The following is a 25,606-nucleotide window of genomic DNA, read 5'->3' on the forward strand; positions in this document are numbered from 1 at the left end:
TTAGATTATTTTTAGGTAATTTTTAATTGAGAGGGTTTTTTTTACCAAGCTTAGATACCAGCTTCAGTTATGAAACATCTGGATTAATATTTAATAGCTGTTTAATTAGTAACAATAAATCTGTAGTGGTTGTATTTTTATGTACAGTGTGTGAACTGCATGGAAAATGTTCCTTGATAATATTTTTATTGTTAAGATAAGATTTGCTCCTTGCAAAAGTAGAGTTCTCATCAATGATTAAAAGTGTGTTCTTGAAAACCGTTTACTATGAAGTTAGGAGAAAAGAATATTTTTCTGTAAAGGTAAATCGATAGCAAAATGAGAAATCCTGTATTATCTGGTTTTGTAGAAGACAAAGGATAAATGTTGTGAGAATGCAGTCGTCTTAGTTTGTAGTTACGATCCTTTGTATTAGCCTTAAAAGGTTTATGTGATAAAAAGATTTGTAACATGGCAGAGATGATCAGATAGCTAATCGGATGAAGAAAAAGTCAGACTTCTGCTTATTTAATTTTCTGTTTTATCTGTGTGCTGAAATATTTACATTGGCAATGGATTCTTTTAAGCTTAGTCCAGATCATGATATCTTTATGCTCTTAAATGTGAAATGCAATTAGTGAATGGTTGGCTTTCTGGTCTGGTGAACGATTGGTACTAAGCACTACTACAGAATAGTCATCTAAGCTTGGGAGTAACCTACTGAGGAAGAGGTAAAGCAGCAGTATGCACTCAATTTTTCACATCATAGCAGAATTTCAGCCTTTTTTTTTTTTTTTTTTATTTGAGGAAGGAACAAAAACTTACCTTTTGGTGCCTAATGTGATTATTGCAGTAATAAAGTGCTCAGTTCTCTCTGCTCTAGAAAACTACAACGAAATCTTAAGCATCTGTTGTTAATACACATTCCTTTACTCTTGTAATGGCAGAGAAGAGGAATTAAATTGTCCTTTGACCAAACAGTCCACAGGCGCAGCCTTCATATTTTAAAATGCTTTGAGCAGGCTGATTCTGAATTGCTCATTTTTCTTTGGAGAGCTCTTCCAAAGGCACTAAAAACACCTATAATGGAGTTATTTTCCTATCTTTCATCCCTTAATTTTCTTCTTAATGGGATTCCATTTTTGCTAGCAAAAGTTCCCCTTACAAATCTAAACAATATACTCCATTTTTTGCATTTGTGCACTTTAAGTATTTACAGACTTTTCCTACTAAAGTAGTTAACAAAAATTACAGTAAGAATGAAGTGTTAAAATTATTATATGTTGAAACTTTCAAAAACAAAGTAAAACTTTTGAAGAAGTCACTTTTCATCAAGAAGATGACTTTCAACTTGGATCAATGAGTTTTCTGATTGGAAGAGGAGGAGCAAAAGACTCGCATAGCTGACTGATTCTTGAGAGATCATGTGAATGGGAAATAAAACAGTTCTCATAGAAGTAAGAAAAACAGTCATTTAAATACAGAGATGAACACAGCTTTCATTTTAGATAACCTAGCTATGATAGAAGAAAAACTAGTGTTATAATGTCAGATTCTAATTCTGTGGCAGGCTGTGTTGGATCTCTTGGTTCACATGGTTCAAATAGATCTTTTCAGATAGAAAATTTATACTGAGCTGAATTATGTATGTAACATTTTTGCAGCGGGGGACTGAGGTAAGAGTTCAGTCTGAACAACAGATGATCTGTCCAGCGTATTTATCGTTTCAAAAAGCCACAGAAAGCAGACTTATCTCTTATTTAAAAGAGAAACAATAATTTTATTGTTAGAGCGAGATAGCAAACCCTGAGATAAAGAGCTTTTAAAACTTGGTAGCAGCCATAACAGATTCTGGGAGACAAAGCTTGTGTCTTTTCCATAATGCTGTACATATTTTAATTATATTTTCTCAAATACCAAGATAAATGCATTTTTATAGATAAATGTATTTTTAAAGATAGATGCATTTTCAGGCATAGTAGAATGGAAATTGCTGTCTTCAGAAAACAGTAATTAGAGAAAAAGAAATTAGTCATTGCAAGAATACTTTTTAGGATATGTAAAATCCACAGATGATACACCAACAGGATTGAACATATGCTAATGATGTTGATACTGCATTGCCTTGAGGTAGGTGTGGATTTGATGTCCAAGACTGGTACTTGCTCTTGATACAGAATACACACACAAAATATAAAATTAGGATCTGGCTCCTTCTTGCTTTGATGTATGTTTGCCTTGGTGCATTAAACCAAGTGCCACTATATTATGGTGATCACGAAGTATTTTGGTTTGTTTTTTACTTTTGTTTTTTGTGTGTGTGTTTTTTTCATTGTTTTCTTTTTTTAGAACAGATTGGAATTAGATTCTCTCTAGACTTAATCTTTGCTGTGTTAGATCAAGATACTGTTTCCTATCTATCCCCACTTCTTAATTTTTAATTGATGATTATGAGGTGCTAAAGTGGTATTTGTTCAGATAAGTGATTAACTGAAGATAAATTGCCCAATTAACAAGTTGATTTCTCTCCGTTCTTTTACAGGCAGAAGAAATACTGAGACGAGAGCTAGAGAAGAAGGAAACACCAGGTTTATATTGTTTACTTGGTGATGTTCTTAAAGACCACCAGTACTATGACAAGGCCTGGGAGCTCTCTCGGCACCGCAGTGCCCGTGCACAGCGCTCTAAAGGCCTCCTCCATCTCCGCAACCGGGAATTCAGGGAATGCGTGGAGTGCTTTGAACGTTCAGTGCAGATCAACCCTATGCAGGTTGGAGAATTATACGAATATGGCTATGTTTTAGTTAGTGTCTTAAGTTTTGAAGGATTCTGTACTTTTTTAGAAGTTAATTCTGTGCAATAACTTCAAAATAGTTGTTTTGCATTCCACATAACTACTACTATACTTCTGCTTTAGAAAAACTTCAGAGGTCTCCAACTTCTCAGATCTTATATCTTGAAGCTGTTCAGTATTTACAAAATGTGTTTTCTTCCAGTGAATCTGTCTTGTTTTGATTCAAATGAACTCCAGATAACTTAAAAACACGTTTTTGTTCATTTTAATGTCCATTCTAAATGCTTCACTTGTCTTCAGTTCCCTTATTGTCTCAGGAAATGCCAATGCCAACAAAATAAATACTGTGACTCCGATAGGAGCCTTACTGAAATCTAGAGGACTCACAGAGAATGAAGGGTTGTAGAAGTTGGCTTACAGGGTTCAAAACTAAGAAACATTCTGCTGAGATGCCATTTTATTTTCCATTCTATCAAAAGGAAGTTTAAAGTGAAAGACAATCCAGAAAAAACAGTCCAGACCATATAGGAAAGCGAACATTTCCTCCTCATGTTGCTCAGGAAGCTCTATTTAAGTTTCAGATGAATTGTTTCAAACAAACAGATTGAGTAAATGGATAGCGTGGATTGGCATATCTCTGTCTTCTGAAGCCTGTGTGTTTTGTCACTAGAGAGATGAATTGTTTCCTCTTCTGGGATGTTCTATACACAAAGAGCAGAGGGGCAGGTGACTCTAAAGACTCTAAATTCTCTTGAATTCTCTTTAATACAGGGAACATGAGGAAAATTCATTAGTTGTTTCCAGAATTGTGAATAATTTGTAAGGTAAACAAGGACTCCCTATTACAAAGAGATTTTCTTTTCAGTGGTTATGAGAAACCTTTTTGGAAGAAGGCATTTAAGACTGCAGCAAATGAATCCTCCAGATATCTGATGGATAAAACCATTCTCTGTCAACCCTCCTTTAAGCCTATGTACTCTTTGGCCAATTGGTGAAATTTAGTGGAACTCTCTGATGTAGATCTCTGCAGTCTGAGCTGACCACCGCTGTAACTAGACTTTGGAGAATGAACAAAAGAATTAATCTCACAGCTGAAATGTATCTGAAACCCATCTTCATTAATACTGCCGCTCACAGAATTACTTGTTTCAGTGTGTGCCTAATGGGTGACAGCTGCACTTCTCTTACACTTTCACTAAGAGCATCTTGCAAGGATAGGCTGAGACAATTCCAGTGGATTGTGGAAAGAGAAAGGAGGAGAGATCAAAGAGCCCATGCAGTGCGTTCTCTGACTGTGAAAGTCTATAAGAAACAGAGCTTACAGCCTGTTAAATTACAGATTTGTTAGTTCATATACTAAATAATGTATGGTTCTCTACACCCAGTCACTTCATGTTTGAATTTTCCAGAAACAGTGTTCATGGCACCCTTTTTGTGTCCATGCTCCTTTTCACAAAGTCTGCAAGAAAGGAAGAATCATCTTCTATGTTAATAAACGGTAACATATAACTAATAAACACAACTTCTCAGGCTAATATTCCTGGGTGTCAGGCAAAACAAATGATCTCTCTCAAATTTCGGAAAAGAGTCACATTTTAGAAATCAGATTGCTATTGACTACATCGGAAATTTAAAGCTATGGACAATGCAGTGAGCCTTATTCTCGACGAGTCTCCTTCTCATTCCTCCTGTAATAATAAAAGCAAGTTAAACAAGAGTTGAGCTGGTATCATTCCTTGGCAAAAATGATATCAAGTCTCTGCTTTCTTAAAGCTATAATGTGTTCTTCCAGTGTGACGCATTCAAAGGAAACAATTATAAAGCAGATTAACTATGCCAAAAACGAGTAATTAAAAAGGTACTCAAGATTTCACTCAGAGCTCTTAAAATTTTAATTACTAACTCTAAAGAGTAATTTTGCTCTGCAGGGTAAAGATAGTTTCTGAACTAACACTATTATCCTCCTAAGAGTATTATACTAAAGAATTCACTAGATTCTGAAACAAATATACGTGTATTTGCCATATGTGAATGCTAGAAATTGCTTTAAGACTACAGAAAGTTTCTTCATACATCTGAGTTTTTAGCTTACTTTTCTTTTCCAGGTATACTTTAAACTGGTTGTTTTGGAACCATATTCATGCTAATAAGAGAATTGTTTAGACTTACTTAAAAGAAATTCATGATCATTTAAAGCTATTAAAGACTTGTCTGGAGATTCCTGATGGCAAGTTTTAACAGAGACTGAGCCCAAATTATCTTCCTTTGCTGGTCACTGTCTTCTGTCTTGAAAAGGAGAAAATGTTACAGTTCATTTTCATGTGTTTTTCCAATCAGTAGCAAGATTTGAACCTCTAGCCAACACTTTTTTTTTTTAATTTAAAAAAAAAAAAAAAAAAAAAGAACTTTAACCTAGTTCCACAAGTCTTGACAAAACTTTCTTTGAACTGTGGACGGAGTTTTCATTGCACTACCTTTCAGTCAGTCACTTTCCTCAGAGCAGTTATTACATCAGCCAGTAGATTCAGCAAATTTCATGCCCTTCCCAATAAAAAGGGAATTCTCACCATTCTTTCCACTCAGAAAAGCTATAAATCCATTCTTAAACTGTATCCTAAATATATTATTAAAAAGTTATTGTCCTTACATCATGGAAGAAATTCATGCACACTTTCCCTTAGATGCACCTATCTAAGGAACAATAAAATACCATTTCAGTGTGACAGTAGATCAAGCTGATGAACCTATGTTTTTATTTTTTAAACTGCTACCATATATTCTCAGTTAAGCTGGCAAATGAGTTCTTCTCTAGCTTTCTGATCAGTCTAGCAAATCCCATTAAAGTGTGTCCTGTTAATAATCTCCTTTCATTTAACTGTTACGATTGTCTGGTCTTTTAGATGCTTTTATGAATGACAATATGACATTGTTCCAAGCCTTGAAATGTCTTCAAATTTTTCAAGTTTTCTGCAGACCTTTTACTCTTTTTGCTGCCTCTTTTATTTTTAATATAGCTTCGCTATTTTTAAGCAGCACTTAAAAATAGCATCTTCTATATTAAATATTCTGCCATTGTTTTTGAAGGACTCTTGAATCAAGGTAGTTACAAAGCATCTTTTGTATGGTAGCCTTTTGAACCTGATGATTCATAATGATCAGAATCAAGATAAGTATTATTTTCTGACTAATTTCTTCATAAAATTTATCCTTGGAACTGCATTCATTGCTATTTACTGAATGTCAACTAAATTACTGGAGTAATTTAAATCCCCTGTATTTTCAGAGTTTTCTACTTTCGCAGCTTTCTAATATTCCTCAGTATGTTACATTCTCCATTTTAGTCAAGTATCTGGAGATGCAGTCTTTATATTTTGTTTGTTTTTTTTTCCCAACTAAGGCCTGAAATTTTAATCTGCACCAGTCCTGTTGTTCATTTATGCAGTTAATTACTTATGATTGAGGCTGAAGTTTTCTTTAACATATGGCAGCATTTTTCTATCTGCATGACCCATTCCATTTGCTGTATATTTTGTGCCCCCATACCACAGCAACTTAGCTCCTTGTCTTAATTCCTACTCCAGAGACTTTCCATCTCACTGTTCATTTAGCATCTCTTCTGGAGACCTTTCCCAACCTTCTCCAGTATGGGCAATTCTCAGATATTTTTTTTTCCATTCACTTGAAACCTTCATGCATAGTTACTGCTAGGCAAAATATCTTGTTTCAAATTACCAAAATTAAAAAAAAAAAAAAAAAAAAAAAAGCTTTTGCTCGGTGCCTGCTCATACAGCTTTCCTCCACAGAGATCATTTCCCTTTCTCCTTATGTTGCGAGCTTTCTTGGAGAAAAGGGTTGACAAGCTTAAGGATCGATAGACCTTATGCTCAGCTTAAGCTGAGAGATGCAGCTGCTCATCATCATCCTCAGAAATGACTTGGAAATTAAAATAGTGGATGTTTTAGTCAATCAGATGCTGGAAGTACAAGGCCAGAAGGGAATCTGTGGCGTAATTATTTGTTTGAAGAAGAATAAATGCAATGACTTTTTTGTTGCTCTTGACAGAGATACAATTTAACTATATTCTTTGCTATAGTGTTGTAGCCAGCCTTCAGTTTCATATTTGATTCCTCCAGTCTCTTACCTCACTGTTCTTGTCCAGGTAGTTGTCAATCTAAAAAGCAGAGAAAGGTGAGTTAATAAGGTAGCTGCCGTGTGGGAATGTTGGTGCTGGTCTTCTGGAAACTGGATGGATAAAAGTGACTCAAAAATAAAACTGGACTAAATTTATTTCCTATAAATTTTCCCCTCTGAGATTTGGGAAACAAATGGTTTTCTGTTCATATGCAGTTTCTTCTCAGAGTGATGAATTTAAGGATCATGAAAGGTGACAGGCTGACAATGCTGAAAAGTAGATGTTTCATGTTTGCACAGGCCGGGTATAATTAGCAGAACCACCTTAGCCTGTTAATACATCCACGTGATCAGTCATTCCAAATACACTCGCAAATGCAAAAAAAAAAAGATCTTTATTGCAAAGCTTGTTGAGTTCTTTTCTTGATATATTGAAGACCGCCCACCTGGGTGCCAGATCTGACGGTGATGGATGCGATGTATTTACATGCTGGGATCTAAGCAAAGTTGTGAAGCGGATTAACTATAGACTGTATAGCAGGCAACTCAGATTAACCCAGCTGGATCAGATGTTCTTACTGATTCTAAGTTAGGGCTGAGAGGCTGAGTAATGACACAGATCTGGACAGAGCTGTATAAAATACCTGCTATGGAGTTCACAATTAATCTATTGGGGTAAACAGCACCCTGCATGTGAGCCAACAACTTGATCAGAAACATCAGAAAAGTTTCTTGTAAAATGTAGGTTCCCTAAAATAGGTTTCTTAGTATTTGATCTAATTATAATGATACGCAGTGAATATGAATTTTTCACGAGTTAAAGCAAAATGTACAAACCTATAAGCAGTTGTCACTTTACTCTCTAAATGAAGACAGGCTGTTAAAGAGCACTTCATGTGTGGTTAAGTGGTCTCTGTAGAACACTCGTTTATCCATATTTATTAAAACTTTAAAGTTTTCCTATATTCTGCATACAGGTTATTATTTATTCTGATGCAATATAGCTGAAAATCAAGTAAAATGAATAAGAATTATATGGTTTTGAGTATAAAGGTAAAACTTTTGTGTAGAAATGTGTATGTGTATATATAATCATCCATTTTTCTCTCCAGCTAGGTGTATGGTTTTCCTTGGGCTGTGCATACATTGCTTTGGAAGGCTATGAAGGTGCTGCCAAAGCATTTCAGCGCTGTGTGACATTGGAACCAGATGTATGTACATTTCAACAAGCAATTCAGATGGCTTATCTAAAAGCAACAAGGATGTTTTCATTATAAACAAGCAAAGCAATAATGAAAAACTTCTTTAAACTTTAGCTCTCTGAATAAATTAAACTTTTACATAAAGGATATATTTTTGTCATGAGGCATCATAAAAATACTTGCCCAAAACTTAACTTTGTCCAAATAGCTGTGTGTGAATGTCAAAATACGCAGAAAATGACCAGAAAATTCCTTTATGCTTGCATACATTGCTAAAACAGAGGGAAAAGGGAAAGAGAAGAACACAAGAAGAGATAAAACACCAAAATAAAATACTTAGTCCTCTAAGTAATCAAATGCTTTTGTGTGGGGGGAAACAAGTCAAATAAGTGATTGTATGACAGATAAATTTGTTACTGTCTAGTTTGTGAGCACAAGGGGAATGGACCTTTTTTAGCCATTTTTTTTCTGGATGCATGAGGCAAGCATATACACAATACATGTACTGTACACAGAGCAGAGCTTTGCTGGTTTTACCAGAAAAATGATAAAGCACTGTGCAATCTTTTTCAGCTAAAGCCTTGGAACTGACCCTGGTAGTTTCGCAAGAGATACGTTAGGGGACATTCAGATGATCTTATTCCCCTACTAGAGAGGTGTAAGTTAGTAGCTTCCAAGTGGTGAGAAGTGATCAGCTGCTGGCAGCAGTGACCTCTCGATCCATTCCAGTTAGATCCAAGTGAAGGATGCCTCTTTACGGTTTAAACCAGAGGGAGGCAAGAGCTAACACAGTGTATTCCAAACAGAAGACTGTTAAAGACATATTTCCAAACGTTGCTATAATCAGTAATATATATTTATTTATATTTTCATGCAATATTTTCCATTTTAATGTAGCATTTTGACTGCCTTGTAGCACACATGATATATTAATGTGTGATAATATGCATGATTAGCAAAACTGGTACTTCACAGTAGTTTAATTTACATATTTTTATCAAGTAAATAATTTTTCTGGTGGTACTTTTGTTGTTGTAGAATGCTGAGGCCTGGAACAATTTATCAACTGCATATATCAGATTAAAACAGAAGTAAGTACTTCAAAAGGATTAGATGTTACTGCTTCCAAAACAAATAATTGGGATTTCCTTTTCTTTTTGACATTGTTTTTTGTCTTCATAATGTGCTTAACTCTATTTTCATAATTTCTGTCCCTTCAGTTCTCTCTCTTGGGTTGGATCGTTGATAACTTCATTTTGCCGTAAATGTGTTTTCATAATCTGTATAAAAGTAGCAGCTTCTAAGACTACGCTTTTTTTGTTAAACTTATATATGGTGTAGTAAGTATAACCAGTGTAAAACATTCATATTAAATTTGGAAACTAATTTGATTATTTTAGACAGATATGTCCATTTCAAACAAACTATATATTCAAGTCTATGTCAATTCATACTACATTTATCTCAGGAGATTTAAGGGAAAACATGCAATTTATTTTTCAAGTTATGAAAGCAGATGGAGGCCTACACACATAAAAGCTCACTTGTTCTTTTCCTTCCAATTTAAGCATTAGTACAAGAAGCTTTGACCTAAATGGACTACATTTCTTATTTTGTATTTCAACTCAATGTAATAAAAATTACTTTAGACACACAATACCTGCAGGAACTTAATATTTAAGAAGAATTTTCAAATTGACTCATTCCCAAAGAATAAAATAATAAAATAAGATTAAAAAACAAAAAACAAAAAACTTCTGGTATCAGTTTATACAGTTATGCAGTCATGAGGAAAAACAAGAAAGAGAAAGAATAGTAAGTTTATATATAAGGAACATAAACGTATGATGGAAATGTGGGAACTAATATTGGAAATAAATTCAAGAGATGATTAGATATGTTAATGGAGGGAAGAGAAAGTGAAGGTTGAATGACTGCTTAAGGCTAAAAAGTATAGTAGAAGTCAAAAGCTTGTTTTACCTTTTCATTAGTTTCCTGCATCTTCAGCAGTGCCTTAAGAATGCACAATTTAATTATAAAATTATACAGTGCTTCCTCTATTAATTTTTCTGTAGCCTTTTTGAAAATAAGGTGATTGCACATTCATTCCAAAATCACTTTCCTCAATGTGTTTTTTGTGTTAGACTGCTTCTGATAGATTGCTCTTCCTTTTGCATAGAGTTTTAGAGGATGTTAAGTGCTCAGTGTATTGGCTTATGCATGATTCATAAAAGTATCTTCAATCAAAATCATTTTCATTCATCAATTATGAGGCTGAAACACTACTGAACGATCAGTTTCACTTTATTGTGATTGTGAATCTGCTCTTGTGATTTAACGTGCTAAATGTAACATCAAAAACAGTAAAGAGGAGTAGCTTTTGACCTTTTTTTTCCATGTAAATCATGTTGGAGAGGAATATGTGTAGAAGAAACCATAAGATAGTTTTATATGCTAATAGCTGAGTGTGTCCTCTATTTGCTCTGGAATAGATACTTGAAATATATTACTTCTCTAATCACTCATACATAAAGACTGTGTATGATTTTGTTTATTTCACTTTGAAAACAGAGTGTATTTGTTGTAGCTTGCTTCAGTATAACTTATTTGGGGGGAGAAAAGCAGTGGTGAATGCGTTCACTTATTTTTCAAGCCTATTAACAACAACAAAAAAAAAAAGGAGAAAAAAAAAAGCATGGGGGAGAGAGGACTGAGAAAAAGGAAAAGAAAAATAAGATATTAAAGTTAATTGTTTTCTTTTGCTCCAGCCAGGCTTTTAAATCAGTCCCACCCAAGAGTTGCTCATTTGGTTAAGGCTTAGCAGTGTAATTCAGCAGAGAAATAGAAAATGTGTAAGTTTTTTGAAGACACTATGCAAACAGCTTGTTGACACCCAAATGAAAGGCATTTTATTGTGTTTTGGATTTGTTTGTTTTTTTTTTAAGAGTCCACACACTTTATGTATTCTGAATTTCCTTAAGAAAAGAAAAGAAAGTGATGAAACTGGAATCTACTATTCAGTTCACCTGATAATTTTCTATGAGTTCTAGGAGGTCTTTGAAATTTAGATCTCATTTTTCTCAAAACAAGCAGGCTGTTCCTCTGTCCTTTGGGTGAGAGATTCCTGGTTTCCAAGACAGCATAGCGCACTGGTGCTGTGTACTGGCTCCTGTTTGGATAGGAACTGGTTTCAAGTGTTGCACTGGATAGAGATACTCCATCATATGACTACATAGGAGATTCATTTTGAGAACCTGGAGGACTTGTAGTGTAGCAAGAGCGATGATTTGAGGAATAGGATCTGCATCCCATCCCTTTGGTATCTTGTCACCATTTCTAAGATGAAAACAAGCAGTGTCATTCTGCACCTGCCATGACCTCAGTTGTGGAAAAATAAATTTTTCCAAAAACAAACCAAAAAAAGTTGCAAAGTTGAGATTTAAAGTTATTTTTAATGTGTTCTGCAATTGTAGTGTAAGGTTATTTTCTCATGGTTTCAGTTAAAAATTCAAGAATGAAAATATCAACATAGATGGCACAATTACAGTGAATTTTTGCATTCTGCGTACATAACTTTGCCAAACTGTAGTTGAGAGCTAACATAGAGGTACCCTAGATAAGACAGCATACTGAGGAGTGAACTGATGGAAGGTAATTGGCAAGAGAAGACAAGGAAGTATCAGTATTATAAATTGTGAACTATTATTTTTACATTGCATTGTTTTTTAAACAGATTTTTTAAAATAGACTGCCTTTTAGTTGATAGAAGGACAATTGATTTTCGTACATTTGTATAGAATCTTATTTCTTTTTCTTCTTTTTTTTATTATTATTTAGAATCAAAGCATTTCGAACCCTCCAGGAAGCACTCAAGTGCAACTATGAGCACTGGCAAATTTGGGAGAACTATCTTCTCACCAGTACAGATGTTGGAGAGTTTTCAGAAGCAATTAAAGCTTATCACCGGCTTATGGACTTAAGAGAAAAGTACAAGGATACACAGGTGGGGAGGTTTTCATTTTCATAGTAAGTCGTTCTATGTTTCTTCTTGTGAGGCTGAGAATACTGCTGATAATTGTATCAGTAATGATAGTGCGCATACCAATGAAGTTACGTAGGCAAGCCATTTAAATTTTTGATATCTGGACTGTAGGTCTTAAGTATCTAAAAAATGGACAAACAGGAAAACCTTTGCATCCAGATTGTTTCAGACAATGTAAAAGGACAAATGAACCTGGCAGTTTTCAGGTCTATTCTTAAATAAAAGGCAGTGCGAAACCCTATCTTTCCACATTGTTCCTGCATATGTCAGTATCAGGAATAATGTAAGTTAATTTAGCTTAAAGAAAGGCGAGCTTTTCCAGTGTGTTTGAAAACTCCACAGAAGAGCTTTTGAAGGTGAGATATTTTTCATAGATAGGAATTGATGAACGCATTATAGTCAGAACGATGGCTCTTAGTAATCTGGAACAGAGATTATGTTCTCTTCTCTCAGGTTATATTCAGTATTTGTAGGAGTCACAGATTTTAATTGTGAAAACAGAAAACAGTCATTGGACCTTCATATACAAAACACTTTTAGCCCAATCAGTGTTGCAGGATTCCTTTTGGGAGACTGAATGCATCAAGTAAGAGTGCGCGCTTGAAGATTTATAATCTGAAATGTCCTTGGTTTGTGTAATTACAGCAGATACATTGATATATATATATTTAATTTCAGCATAGTATCCAGTCATATTTGTAAATCACTGATTTCTTCCAATAACAGTAAGGCATTTATATCTTCCTCTGTGACTTCTGTTATGTCATTGCTGTTTTTCTGCACCAGACTTCTGAGTTCAGAATGGAGCTTTGAGAAATTTTGCATTTAAGTTATTCTAGTAATGAAATGATGTTATCCTTGTGGCAAAGGTTCTGAGATCAGGATATAGTGAGGCTGAATGTAAGTATGTACAGATTCTGCAGGCAGAACTTAATAAGGAGAAACAGAAGGGCTCTTTATAAATGATCAACAATACAATAAAACATTACAGCAGGGGAAGTAGTTATCAAAAGTCCCTGTTTCCTAGTAGTCCCTTGTAGTATTTAAAGCATGCTCTCTTACCTCCCTTTTACTGGTTCTTAAAATTCTTTAGATTTCTATATTTGCTTTTATATTCATGAATTTACTGAGAAATACACCTTGACAACTTTTACTCATTGAATTATCTATACCTTCAGCTAGTAGATGAGTCATTGGAAAGAACCTGAGGGGAAAGCTTGCTCTAACTGTCTTCTTAGCCTCTGAAATATTAGTCTGAGGCTGTAAATGCAGCCAAGAAATTTCTGTAACTGCTAATGACACGGCTTTGCAACATACATGCTTGTGGAAACAAGAAATACTTTTTTACTTGGAAAGTTGCAGTTCTGTAAGTAACAAAATTATTTTGCAGGTGGAAAAACTGTTTAGCTATGCTTTCAGAAAGCAGATTTTCATCTTGTACTGTCAAAGAATATGAATTCAGAAGTATGGACAGTATAGTTGCTCTGCAACTCTGTGCTCTTGAGAATCTAACACATTTTCTCTTACCCTTCCCATCAAATGTCATCCTCACTTCAGTGGTTCATATTGACAGACCCATTCCTAATAAAAGGCTGCAAGGGAATGTTCCAAGGGGATTTTCAGGAGGAAGGGTTGGTACTTCTTGAAGTCCTCTTTCTTTTAAGTAGTTCGCTAATGACAATTGTCTTTATAATAAAAGTTAAATTTGGGAGGAGTATAGGGAGAGCTCACAGACTACAGAGTTGTCATTTTGGATCTGGTATCTGAGGGTTCTTTTCTTAAGCACAGTCAAGCTTGATTTGCATTAGTTAAGCGTCTAAAAATAGTTTGAAGTGAATTCTTATATGAAAGGAACTGTTTGGAGAACAATTGTGGAGTGAGACTAACTGATCACAGCATTTAAGAACAGTTGTGTTCATTAGTACATGTATGTCTAAGGTTGTGTCCCCATGTGGTCTTTTATTTAGTTTTTGGTAAACAGTCATTCTCAGAAGAAAAGGAGGAAGAAAAATGCAGATGATGTGACATAATAACCACAAACAGTGGGCACAGTGGTCATGTGGGGCACAGTTCATTAAAAGTGGCAAACCAAAAACAAAACAAAACAAAAAAAGAACACTACTGCTTGTGTAGGATCCTGGGCAGCAGAGCATTGCTTGAACAGTTCAGTGTATGTGGCAGCTTAACTCTCCCAGATATAAATTAAAATAGGCAAAATGGTCTAAAATGGAATGCTCCGTTAGCCTACTACTACTTCTTAATCATTAGCACAATTCACCTGCAATTCTAAATAGCTTTATTGAACAGTTGGGCACAGCCAAGTAGCGTTAATCATTCATTAGTATTTAATGGACCCTTTAATCTGGGCTTTCACACCGGTTTTACTTTAACTGCTGTAGTGCTAATGCTTACATGCTGAATGACAGAAAAATGAGAAATTACTATGATTAAAGTGAAAGCAAAGCATGACCTCTATGAGAATAAGAGTTATGTTTCAGTCGCTAAATCCTACTGACTGAGGAACCTTTTTACACGTGCAAATAAAAGATATGTCTATAAAACATTTTATAACTATGTGATACACATCTGGATGTTTATGGTTTAGAGGAACAATTTTGTTACCATCAACTTGAGAAATTAAGTCATACGTATATGAACCCTCAGGACTGCTTTTAGTTCTTTTTCAAAACAGATCACAAAGTTTCTTCTTGCACCTTTTCTATGTTACGCATGCCAATGCTAAGCTAATGGAAATATCAGCATGTGCTTGTGTTTTTCAAGCAAATAATTAAGCAACACCCAATTGGTTTAATGCTGGGTTTTATTCCCTTAGTTTCCAAAACATGAATGCAATATGAATTTCAGAACTTTTGGACTATTAATAGTTGATCAGATTTTCTATCATCCTAGTCCAAACTCCTAGCCCTTTATAATCGAAAAGAAAAACAGGCTATTATTTTGTACGTGGTATATTCTTACAGTTTTGATGTTGGGGGTACATTTAGCTGATGTTCAGATATTTCTGCTGTTGAATCTGACAAAAAAAAATGGGGAGATGGAGGGTGTTTTCTTTTTCACTTTCTGTTAAACATTTATGTCATAACAAGATCAGACATTTTGATTTGATTGTTTGTTTGCAAAGGACTTATTTCTTTAAACTCAGTAATTATTCCTTAGAATGTATGTTACTTGAATCATTCTATATAAGAAAAGTTTTGGAAAGATGACATCATGAATCCAAAACCTTACATGTTTTTATTTGAAGTGTAATATCCTTTGATGTTGTGATAATTTTTATCTTACTTGCTGCCACTAAACTACATCTTGGTTTGTGAGGATGCCCCATCACCCTACTTCTGCTAGAGTAGCAGTATATTTTTTGTGGTTTGTTGTTGATCATCTTTGAAAATTCCTTATATTAATTGGTTGATACTAGTATTGTTATCAATTTGGTTTCATAGTAAATATGAATTTATGGACAAAAATGTTGAAGTTGCCAAATGAGTGTTTGTATACCCTTCACCTGTCTATCTTGAGTGAAAATCCTAAAAGACTTACATTTATTTTTATTGTTAAGATTATTTCTTTGCTGATTTCTCTCATGTACTGCACAGGAAAGGTAGTTCTCATTAAGCCCTAACTTACCTGGGTTTACTTTTCTTGTAACTTGATCCACTGCCTTCATTGATTTACATTTGTTGCTTCCATTTTCATGAGACGGAACTGAGGTGCAGTGAAACTGTCTTCTAATTCTGTGTCCACTTCAAGACCCAGACTCATGCTTTGGTGTGTTGTTTTTTTGTTGTTTTTTTTTTTTCTGGGATACTTGGTATTATGTAGCGTTTCATACATGCAAAGCCTGGCTCCCATCAAGTTCATGAGCAGCTGCAAGTGCTCAGCATTTCTGCAGGTCAGATCCCACATTCTCTAGTCAGTGACTCAGAAAGTAATGTCATTAAATGAGTACTTGTAAAAAGTTTGATTGAACTGACCTGACAAGTAATTCACTAGAAATACATAAAACACAGAATTTCCCAGGGTAGCCTTCAGTTGACTTCCAATTTTCCATCTCATCCAGTTTATAACTTTCAATTTCTGCAGGCAACTAAATAAAGGTCTTGTAAACAACAGTGTCTTCCATCACCTCAAATGCTCTGGTTCAGCCTGTTGACTAATATTTTTTATAGCCATATTACAAGGTAAAAATATCTTTTGTGATGCTGCTGCAATTTCCTATGCTATCCTCTTGCACACTAGGCTGTCAGGATAACCCAACATTTCTGTCTTAACGCTTTCACCTCTTTATCTTCTCCAACCATAGAATCTTGTAGATGAAGTTTAAATTAGTTGAATTACTCCCCTGATAATGTATTTCTTCATATATATGAAGAATATACATATATACGTGTATGTAGGATTATTAATATAATCCTATATTTACTATATGGTTCTACATTTGTTTTTTACCGATCCATTAATAGAGATCAAATGCTGGAGATACCAAGATGCTCATTACATATACTGATGTTGATTTGAGTTGAAACAAAAACTTTCCTGCTGCTTTTTTTAAGGTGCTGGCTATTCTGGTCAGGGCGGTAGTGAATGGGATGGCTGATCGCACCGGAGAGGTAGCAAGTGGATTGAAGGGGAAATTGCAAGAGCTCCTGGGCCGAGTGACTTCACGAGTGACAAATGATGGGGAAATCTGGAGACTCTATGCCCAACTTTATGGAAATGGACAGAGTGATAGCAGTGAAGATATTGAAAAGGTAAATGTGATTTTTGTTTTTATCGATACACACTTAGTACAAACGTTGTCCTCTAGCAAATGAAGTGGGATAGTAAGATGTGCTCTAGTTCCAGATGTTTTGCTTTAGTGTTTCTATAAGCTTATCTTCTGTTTCTTGTGTTTCTACACCACACATTTTTATTATCTAGCAGGACCAAGATGTTTTACATTCACATTTTTTAAACAATCTCTTTTATCAGTATTTTATTTTAAAACATTATAACTCGATACGTGTTCATTGTCCTGGATTGATATTCTGAAGCTTTTCTTGGCAGCAATCTAATAGCTATATTATGTTTTTATTTTTAATTGGGATCTACAATTCTGAAGACAAGATATTGTACCTTCTCTGGGGAAAAAAAAAAAAAGTAGATCATAATGGCATGATCCAGTGGCATCATAAGCCATCTAAATTCTTCTTTGACAACTCTGAAGAAAAACGCACATTGAAGTGGTCTGTTACTCAGAGTTCCCAGTGTAAAAGTACTTTGTCCTGGCTTACCTTAAAATGGACTTGATATTGCTAAGTAATTCTTAACCTGTTAAGCTGTTGGCTCTTCTTTACCTGTCTCTCTTTTAACTATGATAACTTCTATCTCTTTTTTCCTGTCACTTCCTAGGTAATTGAGATGATTGCACTTTCCAAAAATAACATCTTTGCAGTGCTACAAGTGTTTACTTTGTTGTATGCTAGACTGTGCTTTGCATTTGGTGTTAAATTTCCAAAATTCAAATAGCCTTGCACACTCCAAAAATACTTACGGGTTATCAGATCTTCACTGAAGCTGAAAATACACAACGTCAGCATTCAATATGTGTTTCCTAATGGGGGTATGCCTTTGGCCAGGGCAAAAAAGTCAGTCTAGAGGGTTACTTGTCACTTGATATCCAGTATATTATGCAGATAGCTGCGCCTACAAATTGTGTGCTGTGGGGTTAAAGTTGTAATTATTTGGGCCTTGTTCAATGTCTTCTTATTCATGCTCTGCTCTGTGAAATGTCTTGTTTAGTCCTTGTCAGTGTCCATGATACTTCGAATTCCTCCTTCTTTTTTCTTCCTTTTTTCTTCCTTTTTTTTTTTTTTTTTTACAGCTGAATGACAAAAGGGATTTGGCCTATTTAGAATTCAGAAATACAGACACTGCAATATCCTGTAATATATCCTCAGATTCTTACTCAGACATGCAAACGAGCAGAGGCCCTGTCTATACTATAAATGTAATCATATCAGAATCTGGTTACATCACAGTATTTTTCACTAACCCAGTTAAAAAACATGGTTTCAATTTGTAAAGTAGACAGGAATTTAACTATGTTTCCTAATCAGACTCTTTATGGAACATGTGGTCTAGCTTGCCCTGTAAACTCTGATCATGTTTATAAATACTTAAGGTATGCCTACGTGCATGTCCACATATCATAGTGTGATGGTACTGCAGAGCAAAACTGTCTACAGCCATGGCATAAACTAATTTACAATACACTAGATAGTCACTGGTAGCTTTTCTGATATCACTGATACCATATTATAAAGCAAAAATGTGAAAAACTGAGTATTTATTTGGCAGAAGTATCATCTTGTGTCAGATATTAAGTGAATATAGTTACCTTTAGAAAAATTCTAGATGTATTATTGCAGTTTTCAACCCACATTGATTGTTCAACAGGACAGTGAATTCTGGAAGGGTATTATTTATTATTTTGTGGCATCATAGGACACAGAAATGGAAAAGATCTGTCATAGGATCATGTACATCCTTACAAATGCAGAGTTTGACCTTTGTTCCATAATGCAATACCCTATTTAATACAGATTTAATTATATTTAGTTAGTGTTGTACCTAACACTTAACTAATACTGACAGAACAGATTTATAGAGGGGGTTTTGTGGTGTTATTTTTTCCTGTGGTGTTATTTTTTCCTGTTTGCTTGTTTGTCTTTCTGTTCTGATATTACATCTGACACCGTGAATCAGTAGGGTCTACATGTACAGCTACAATTCAACACAGTGCTTTGTAAGTTGAATCAAAGTCAGATGGGGGTTACAACTTAGTGTAAAACCATTGCTTTTTTTACTTTAACCTAGTACATATTTCTTTTTAAACTTCTATGCATCTGACTTACCACCACATTGAACACTACGTTATTTGCTGTGCTGAACCCAGTCCACCCCTTTCCCACCAAACAGTCTTTCCAACCTTCAAGTTGTCTGCTGATCCAGACCCAGGTCACTGAAAACCTTCTGTTCCTTAATCTCTCCCCAGCTCATAGCTGTTTCCTTTCAGGATTCCAGGATAAATCCATGATCCAGAAGTGCAAACAAACAACCCATCAGGCTTTGAATTCTTTCACTTACCTGACATACATCAGCAAAACTTGCTTCTCAGATACATGCAGATTAAAGTCAGACTGCTGTAAACAAGCCTGTTGTTCCTTCTCTTGGAAGTTCTTGCCTCTGCTGTCCAGTGCTATCACCAACTGTGACCTAGGCTATTATGGAAAAAAAAAAAAAAAATTAATTTGCTCTGGTTTGACTTCAATACATCTTTACTGCTATTTGCAGCACGAATGGTTCAATTGCCATGTTGGAACTCCAATAGGAGAGAGAAAGATATGGGGTTTATCAGCCTAGAAGCTTATACACGTATTTCATCTGTCCATGCTCAGCAATCACAAGTCTTTCTTGTGCTCTTGTACATGTACTGCACTGAAATATTTTTTTTCCTTTTATATAATACTTAAACTCTTTAAAAAGATGATTGAAGAGTTGTCATTGAACCAAGCCAGGCAACTTTTCACATGCATTTGTCTTTAGTATTTCTGATGCTATAGGAAGAAAACAAAACAAGAAAGCAAAAATTGATTCTTGCTTCTCAGTTTTTTTTCTCGTATTGATTTGTGTGCTTTGATTTAGCCAACTGAACTTTTATGAAGTGAGCTAAGGGATTTAATTAAATAAATTTTTGTATTATTCTGTGAATTTTGAATTTAGATTATTCTATGAATTATGCTTATCATTTTGGGCTGTGGTATGTCCTGACTTCTATTCATAACCTCCTTAAATACAAATATAACTAATTTCACTCATGAACTGTTTATTTCTTCTTCTGGGTAATGGAGTACTAATTCTTGTAATACATCACCAGATTTCCATTGTCCAGTTTTGTTATAAACAAAAATTACAATAATGAGATGAGTTGGCAGATTTTATTCTTTCTTGTCCTTAAACCACAGGAAAACAAAAGCTTTCCTTTACTTTTCATGTGTCTTTCATGCTCTTTGTTATACTTGTTTTCTTAATGGGTTGCTCCTGCCGTATTGTTTACAATTATTTTCTTCATTTTTCCTGTTCACAGTGAGAACCAGTGCAGTATGACAACTAATAGATGTCTGTAAAATATATACTCATCAAAAATACATATATAGAGAGAAAGCTTTGATGTTTTCAGTTATGCATTTAATAGTTACAAAATCGCTATTCCAAGTGTGAGTACAAGTATCTTCCGCTTTTTCATGTGCATTTAATTATGATGACTTGGCAAACATGGGTCACATCCATCAGTCTAGACAGATTTTTAAAAGATAAAAATTAGACACATGTTACTTTATATGCCTGTCATACTTGAGATACAATATCAGTGAAGAACATCTGTGTTACAGCTGGTGCTTACCGTTGTGGAGAAGGATACTACTCCAACTCAAAGAAAATCAAACACAGTAAAATGCATTTGTTTTCTGGATTGAGCATCAACTTCATAGCTACTTAAAACTAAATTAGTCTCCTACTTTGTTTTCATGCACAGTGATTTTTTTTTTTTTTCTTTCCTTGCAGTCACTGCAGTGTCTTACAAAAGCACATAAATGTGAAATTCAATCAAGTGGCTGGGAGAACGATGTTTCTTCTTTTAAGGAAGTGGTGAAAGGAGCCATAGAGATTGCACATGGTATGTTCTACCTGAGAAGAGTTAATGTTATACGTGAAGAGTGTAGCAAATATTTATTAAGCAAAGTAATAAAATTAGCAAAGTAATAAAATTATACCTTATCCATTATATTTATTCCTACTTTTGGGAGCCTTCTAACACAGAACATGCCAGACTTGAAATGAAGTAGAGATTGTGTTAGGTGAGTCAACAAACATTATGAATGGTAAACACAATTGACTCCATGTTTACCAATGTATTTCATGGTCTAAGAATTTCATAATACAAGTGGAAATGCTTCAGTAGTTCATTCAGTCCTCAAATTGTCACATTTGATTGACAGTGCCATACCAACATCTCCAGGGTGGTTGTGTGTATACTTCATAGGTGGGAGATGGACAGAAGTTAAACTCAGGAGAACTATTCACACTGTGCTGTAATATTCATGTTTAAGAAGGATTCCTTTAGTCATAGACTGGGTCTAGAGTGATTTTCCCCAAATTAGCTGTCATTCCTTTTCTTTGAGTTTCTTTTTTAGGATATTGCATTCAAACACTATGTATGGAAAGTGTCAACGTATTTTTAATTAAATGCTGTTTTAAAGTTTATTGATATAGAGATAATTATTTTTTTTTGTGGTCCTTCTCTTTTCTGTTTGGATTCTAGTTGCTATAAAATGCAGCAAGCACAAATCTAATTATCAGGAAGCTTTACAGATACTTTCTTCAGCTCGGCTCAACTTACGTGGCTTGTCATCCAAAGCAAAGGTAGGAACGTTTGAACAAAATACCTTTCTTCTGTTTCCAGAATCCATTTTTCTGTTTTAAGTAATTTGTAGATAAAAATAATATCTTTCTGTTCCAGTGTATCATCAAAAAAGATGTTCACCTCTACATTGTTAAGGATTCCAGTTGTACATACTTCTATTTCCTTTCTTCCTACTAGGATTTGACTGCTACTGTAAAATTTTGATGTTATCTTTCAGACTAAGTTAGTACTTAGTGTTGGGCAAGCAGACTGAATTGTTTGGAAGAAATCAGTCATTTCAAGACCTGTTCCTTAATGTTGTGTAGTCATGGGTAGCACTGGGCAGTCTGAGAAGAAAGTGCATAGAAGAGACAAAAGTGTGTAAGGACTATTTTACATTATGTGAAAGTGTTTTAGAAACATTTATTGAGGGATAAAACAAATTTAATAAGGTTTTCATGAATGCTCTACCAATTCAAGTAGTAATTATTTGGAAAATATTATATTTGAATCATGTTTGGGTTTTGGAGTTCCAGTTTCTGCCTCTGTAGCCAATCACCCAAAGAGCCAAGTCTATTTCTGCACCATTATTATCCTAATTTTATCCACTATCTCATGTGAGACACAGCCACAGCTTGAGACACAATTGTTTATTCCACATCAGTCAGTTCTCAATTACATTTTTGTTCAAAATGCACTTAATGTCCTAAAGAAGTATTCTTCCTGGCTGTGTGTGAGGTTTAGTAAATGTGAATTACAGAGCACGAGTTTTATAACGTGCTTGTGTTACAAAGTGTTGATCCATCATCAGTGTGTTAAACTTGGCTCGTTCTCTTAAGTCCTATAATTTTAAGGATAAGAGTCTTGGAAAGCTGTATTAGCAGACACAAGCCAGCTTTATAACTAACTGTGCTTTTAGATGCTAGCATATGTAAGTCTTAGGAATGTGGACCAAAACAAAGGCCATAATTTGTATGTTGTGTTGTGATTCTAAAAATGGTTAAAAAAAAAAAAAAAAAAAAAAAAAGCCTGTAGACTGTAGAGAAATCAAGAATATTTGACATAAATGGTATAAACAGAAGTACAGGTGGTTTATATTATACTAGATCTTGCAGTCTCTCGAAGATTCAGAATAGTTCAGTGTAGTAAGTTGTATTTTTAATTTCTGAAGGTGCTAATTAAATTAATATCTATACTGTTGCCAGATGATGGTTTCTCTAAGCTTTATGGCATTTCTGTGAAAACTGGCATGGTAGAGATAAAGCTGTTGGTATGACCTAATTTTTTTCACATACTTTTCAAGAATCCATCTTATTTTTAATTTGAAGTCAAATTGATTGTCCAAAGTATGTTGATTGTGGTTTAAAAACCTCAGTCATCTTCTGTAAGATGCTATGCACAAACAGTTCAACGCTGTTTGTGTCCAAACTCAACGGCAGCATCTTCTTGCTTCCTCACAAATAAATACTAGTGTGCAATTATGTGTTTTTTCTTTTAATACAGAAAAATACTTTTTGTGGTCTAAGAGCAGACTTGGTAGTTAAGGTGTTAGAATGAATAAAGAAGCAGTGAAAATAACCTTTCACAGATAAAAGTTAAAAATTTCACAGTCAGGACGTGCAATTGGACTAAATCAGTAGGTCTTGTACAAGTGACACAAGGTCACTTCTCAGACTTCTCACCTTTACTTGGTTCTCCATCTCTGAGAATCCAGTCCATGCATTGTGCCACACATGATGTGGCCAGACTCTGCGAAAAAGTTGCCCTGAGAAAATGTGCTATTAATGGGCTCCTTTCTGTACAGAGCCTTCTGGGCAGTCACATGCTCCGTCAAATAGCATAGTGGTCTCCCTTCTGCTCCTTGGCCCCATGCATCATTCAGATTTGACAGGTGGGGTCTCCAAACAGGAGAGAGGTCATGGAGCTGTATCGTAAATGCATGAAATGTGGGTACTGTCGTGGGGAAACGTGAGGCACAAACCCAAAGAGCGATGGTGCATGAAACTTCCCCAGGCTGCATCTAGTTGAATAGAGCTCTTTAACTGTGTGGGGAAAAAAATGAATAAATAATTACATCATCCTGATTTATTGAGCTGTCTTAGCCAGAAAGAACCAAACTTTTGTCACATCTTCAGTGTGAGGTTTTGGGGCTGAAAGTCAGAAAAGCCTCTGTGCTTGCAGCAGGAACATGTTCATATTTTCTTGGAAGATGTTGCTTTGTTCAGTGACAAGACTATTCTGAAGTACATTGAAAACCTTGGTTCAGGCCATTTAAGTACATTTCTGTTTATTTACGTATCTGTGTTGTCCCATTATATTTTGATGATACAGTGATGACATGTACTGCAGAACTTTTGTTTTCTGTGTTTGTTTTGTCTCTAAACATCAATTTTTTGTTGTATCAGATGAAATATGAATCACTCTCCCTTTACATAATAAAGGGAAAACGTGTTTGGGTGTCCTCCCACCATGTTTATGTGGAGTGGTACCTCACGTAGCCTCCATATTAAGTCAAATGACAGCTCCTGGCCTTGCAATAGCAACATGTTCTGGTCCAGCTCCAGTCAGACCTTATGTATCTCAAGACTAGTCATTTAGCATTCCTCCCCCATGGTTTCCCTGTAAATATATGAAATTTATGATTGCTCATGAGTTAGCCGCTTTGTGTTTTTGTTAATGTCTTATGGTCTTTAAGAGCAAACTATTTTTGGTACTTGCTAGTGCTTTTTTTTCCTCTTGTATGAATTAATTATGCACAGACACATGACTCAGCCCATGCACGTCTTGATACCAAATGTTAAAACATATATTATTTGGGGTTTTGGAGGAAATTGCAACAGAGTATGACACTGAGAAAATGGTCACTAAAATTCCCAGCTACTACTTTATAAGCAGGTGGGTTAGTAAACTGCAGTTGGCAATCTGAGGTACCCTTCAAATTTGAGTTTCATGGTAAAACTCCATGGCTTTTGACCCAGTGAGGACTCAGTATAGGTAGTCAGGTCAGAGCAGAAACCCAATATCCCCTGGGGGATTTTGGCCCATTTGACAAAATACCAGGTATGTGGCACAGGCAGCAGGTCTACACAAGTGCGTGTGTGTGCATGTATGTGCCTTCTATTTGTTTGTCACAAAATGGACTTTACAGGGAGAGGGATACCGCTGTGGGTGCTAAAAATACAGGAGGCAGGAAAATGGTGAGGAGGCTCCCGAACCCTGTCTCTCTGCTGAAACAGAGAAACTCAACGTGTAGATTAAAACCATGTTTCTATTTGTCCCACAGCAGCTTTTTGTAGATGTAACAAGCCAGGAGGTTCGCAGTGAGATAGCTGATGAAGTGACAACTATGGACAATTTGATTGCTGAACTTCAGGAGCTGAGCAACCAGCTGAGGGACCAGTGCTGAAATACAGACCAGATTTGGTGACTGGAAGACAAGGATGACATGTTTGTTTTGCCACAGCACTTGCTGATGACATGGTAACATTTCTAATGCAATAACAGCCGCAATAAACATTTTTCTGTACAATGCTGTTCTTGTGGTCAGCTTTCTTCAGCTAATAGACTGCTTTTTAAGATTATCTGCTCTTGCTGTCATACAAAGCTGTGTGTCTGCTTCCTCAGGCCCAGAGTTTCTGAAAGGGGGCTGGTTGTGTTTATAGGGCAATTTTTGAGGATTAGTTCTGCCTGAGTGCATTACATGGGTGGCGCCAGGAGAGGTGCAGAAGATGGTGGATGACTCAGCAGCGGCAGGAGCTGAGGCTCCCTCCCACCTGTCACACCCTCATCAGCGAGGCACACAGCCAATCAGAGGGCGCGCCTCCCTGCTACTGGCCAATCAGAAGAGCTGTGAGGCTTAGCCCGCCCATGGGGGGGCGCTGTGGTGGTGAGGTGCAGAAATCCCTGGGCACCACTTGGGGCGTGAGGTGCTCGAGGCCTTGGGTGGTGGCTCTTCAGGCACTTTCCAGTTGTAATTCAGTCTTAATTACTTATAGGGG

At 35.6% G+C, this 25,606-nt stretch overlaps 1 protein-coding gene across 1 annotated transcript in view; it reads left to right on the top strand.

Annotated features, from left to right (window-relative positions):
- The window catches only part of TTC27 (tetratricopeptide repeat domain 27), a 112,136-nt gene extending 86,999 nt beyond the window's left edge, over positions 1 to 25,137 (top strand). Inside the window, exons 13-20 of the mRNA XM_032185350.1 lie at positions 2,522 to 2,749; positions 8,017 to 8,115; positions 9,145 to 9,197; positions 11,944 to 12,109; positions 16,720 to 16,917; positions 20,771 to 20,882; positions 21,528 to 21,628; positions 24,892 to 25,137. Of these exons, the coding sequence (XP_032041241.1) occupies positions 2,522 to 2,749; positions 8,017 to 8,115; positions 9,145 to 9,197; positions 11,944 to 12,109; positions 16,720 to 16,917; positions 20,771 to 20,882; positions 21,528 to 21,628; positions 24,892 to 25,014 (1,080 nt within the window). The 3' untranslated portion in view covers positions 25,015 to 25,137. The remainder of the gene's footprint in view (positions 1 to 2,521; positions 2,750 to 8,016; positions 8,116 to 9,144; positions 9,198 to 11,943; positions 12,110 to 16,719; positions 16,918 to 20,770; positions 20,883 to 21,527; positions 21,629 to 24,891) is intronic.
- The last annotated feature ends 469 nt before the right edge of the window (positions 25,138 to 25,606 follow it).

Source organism: Aythya fuligula, chromosome 3, assembly GCF_009819795.1.
Source record: "Aythya fuligula isolate bAytFul2 chromosome 3, bAytFul2.pri, whole genome shotgun sequence".
In the NCBI taxonomy this organism is placed as follows: domain Eukaryota; kingdom Metazoa; phylum Chordata; class Aves; order Anseriformes; family Anatidae; genus Aythya; species Aythya fuligula.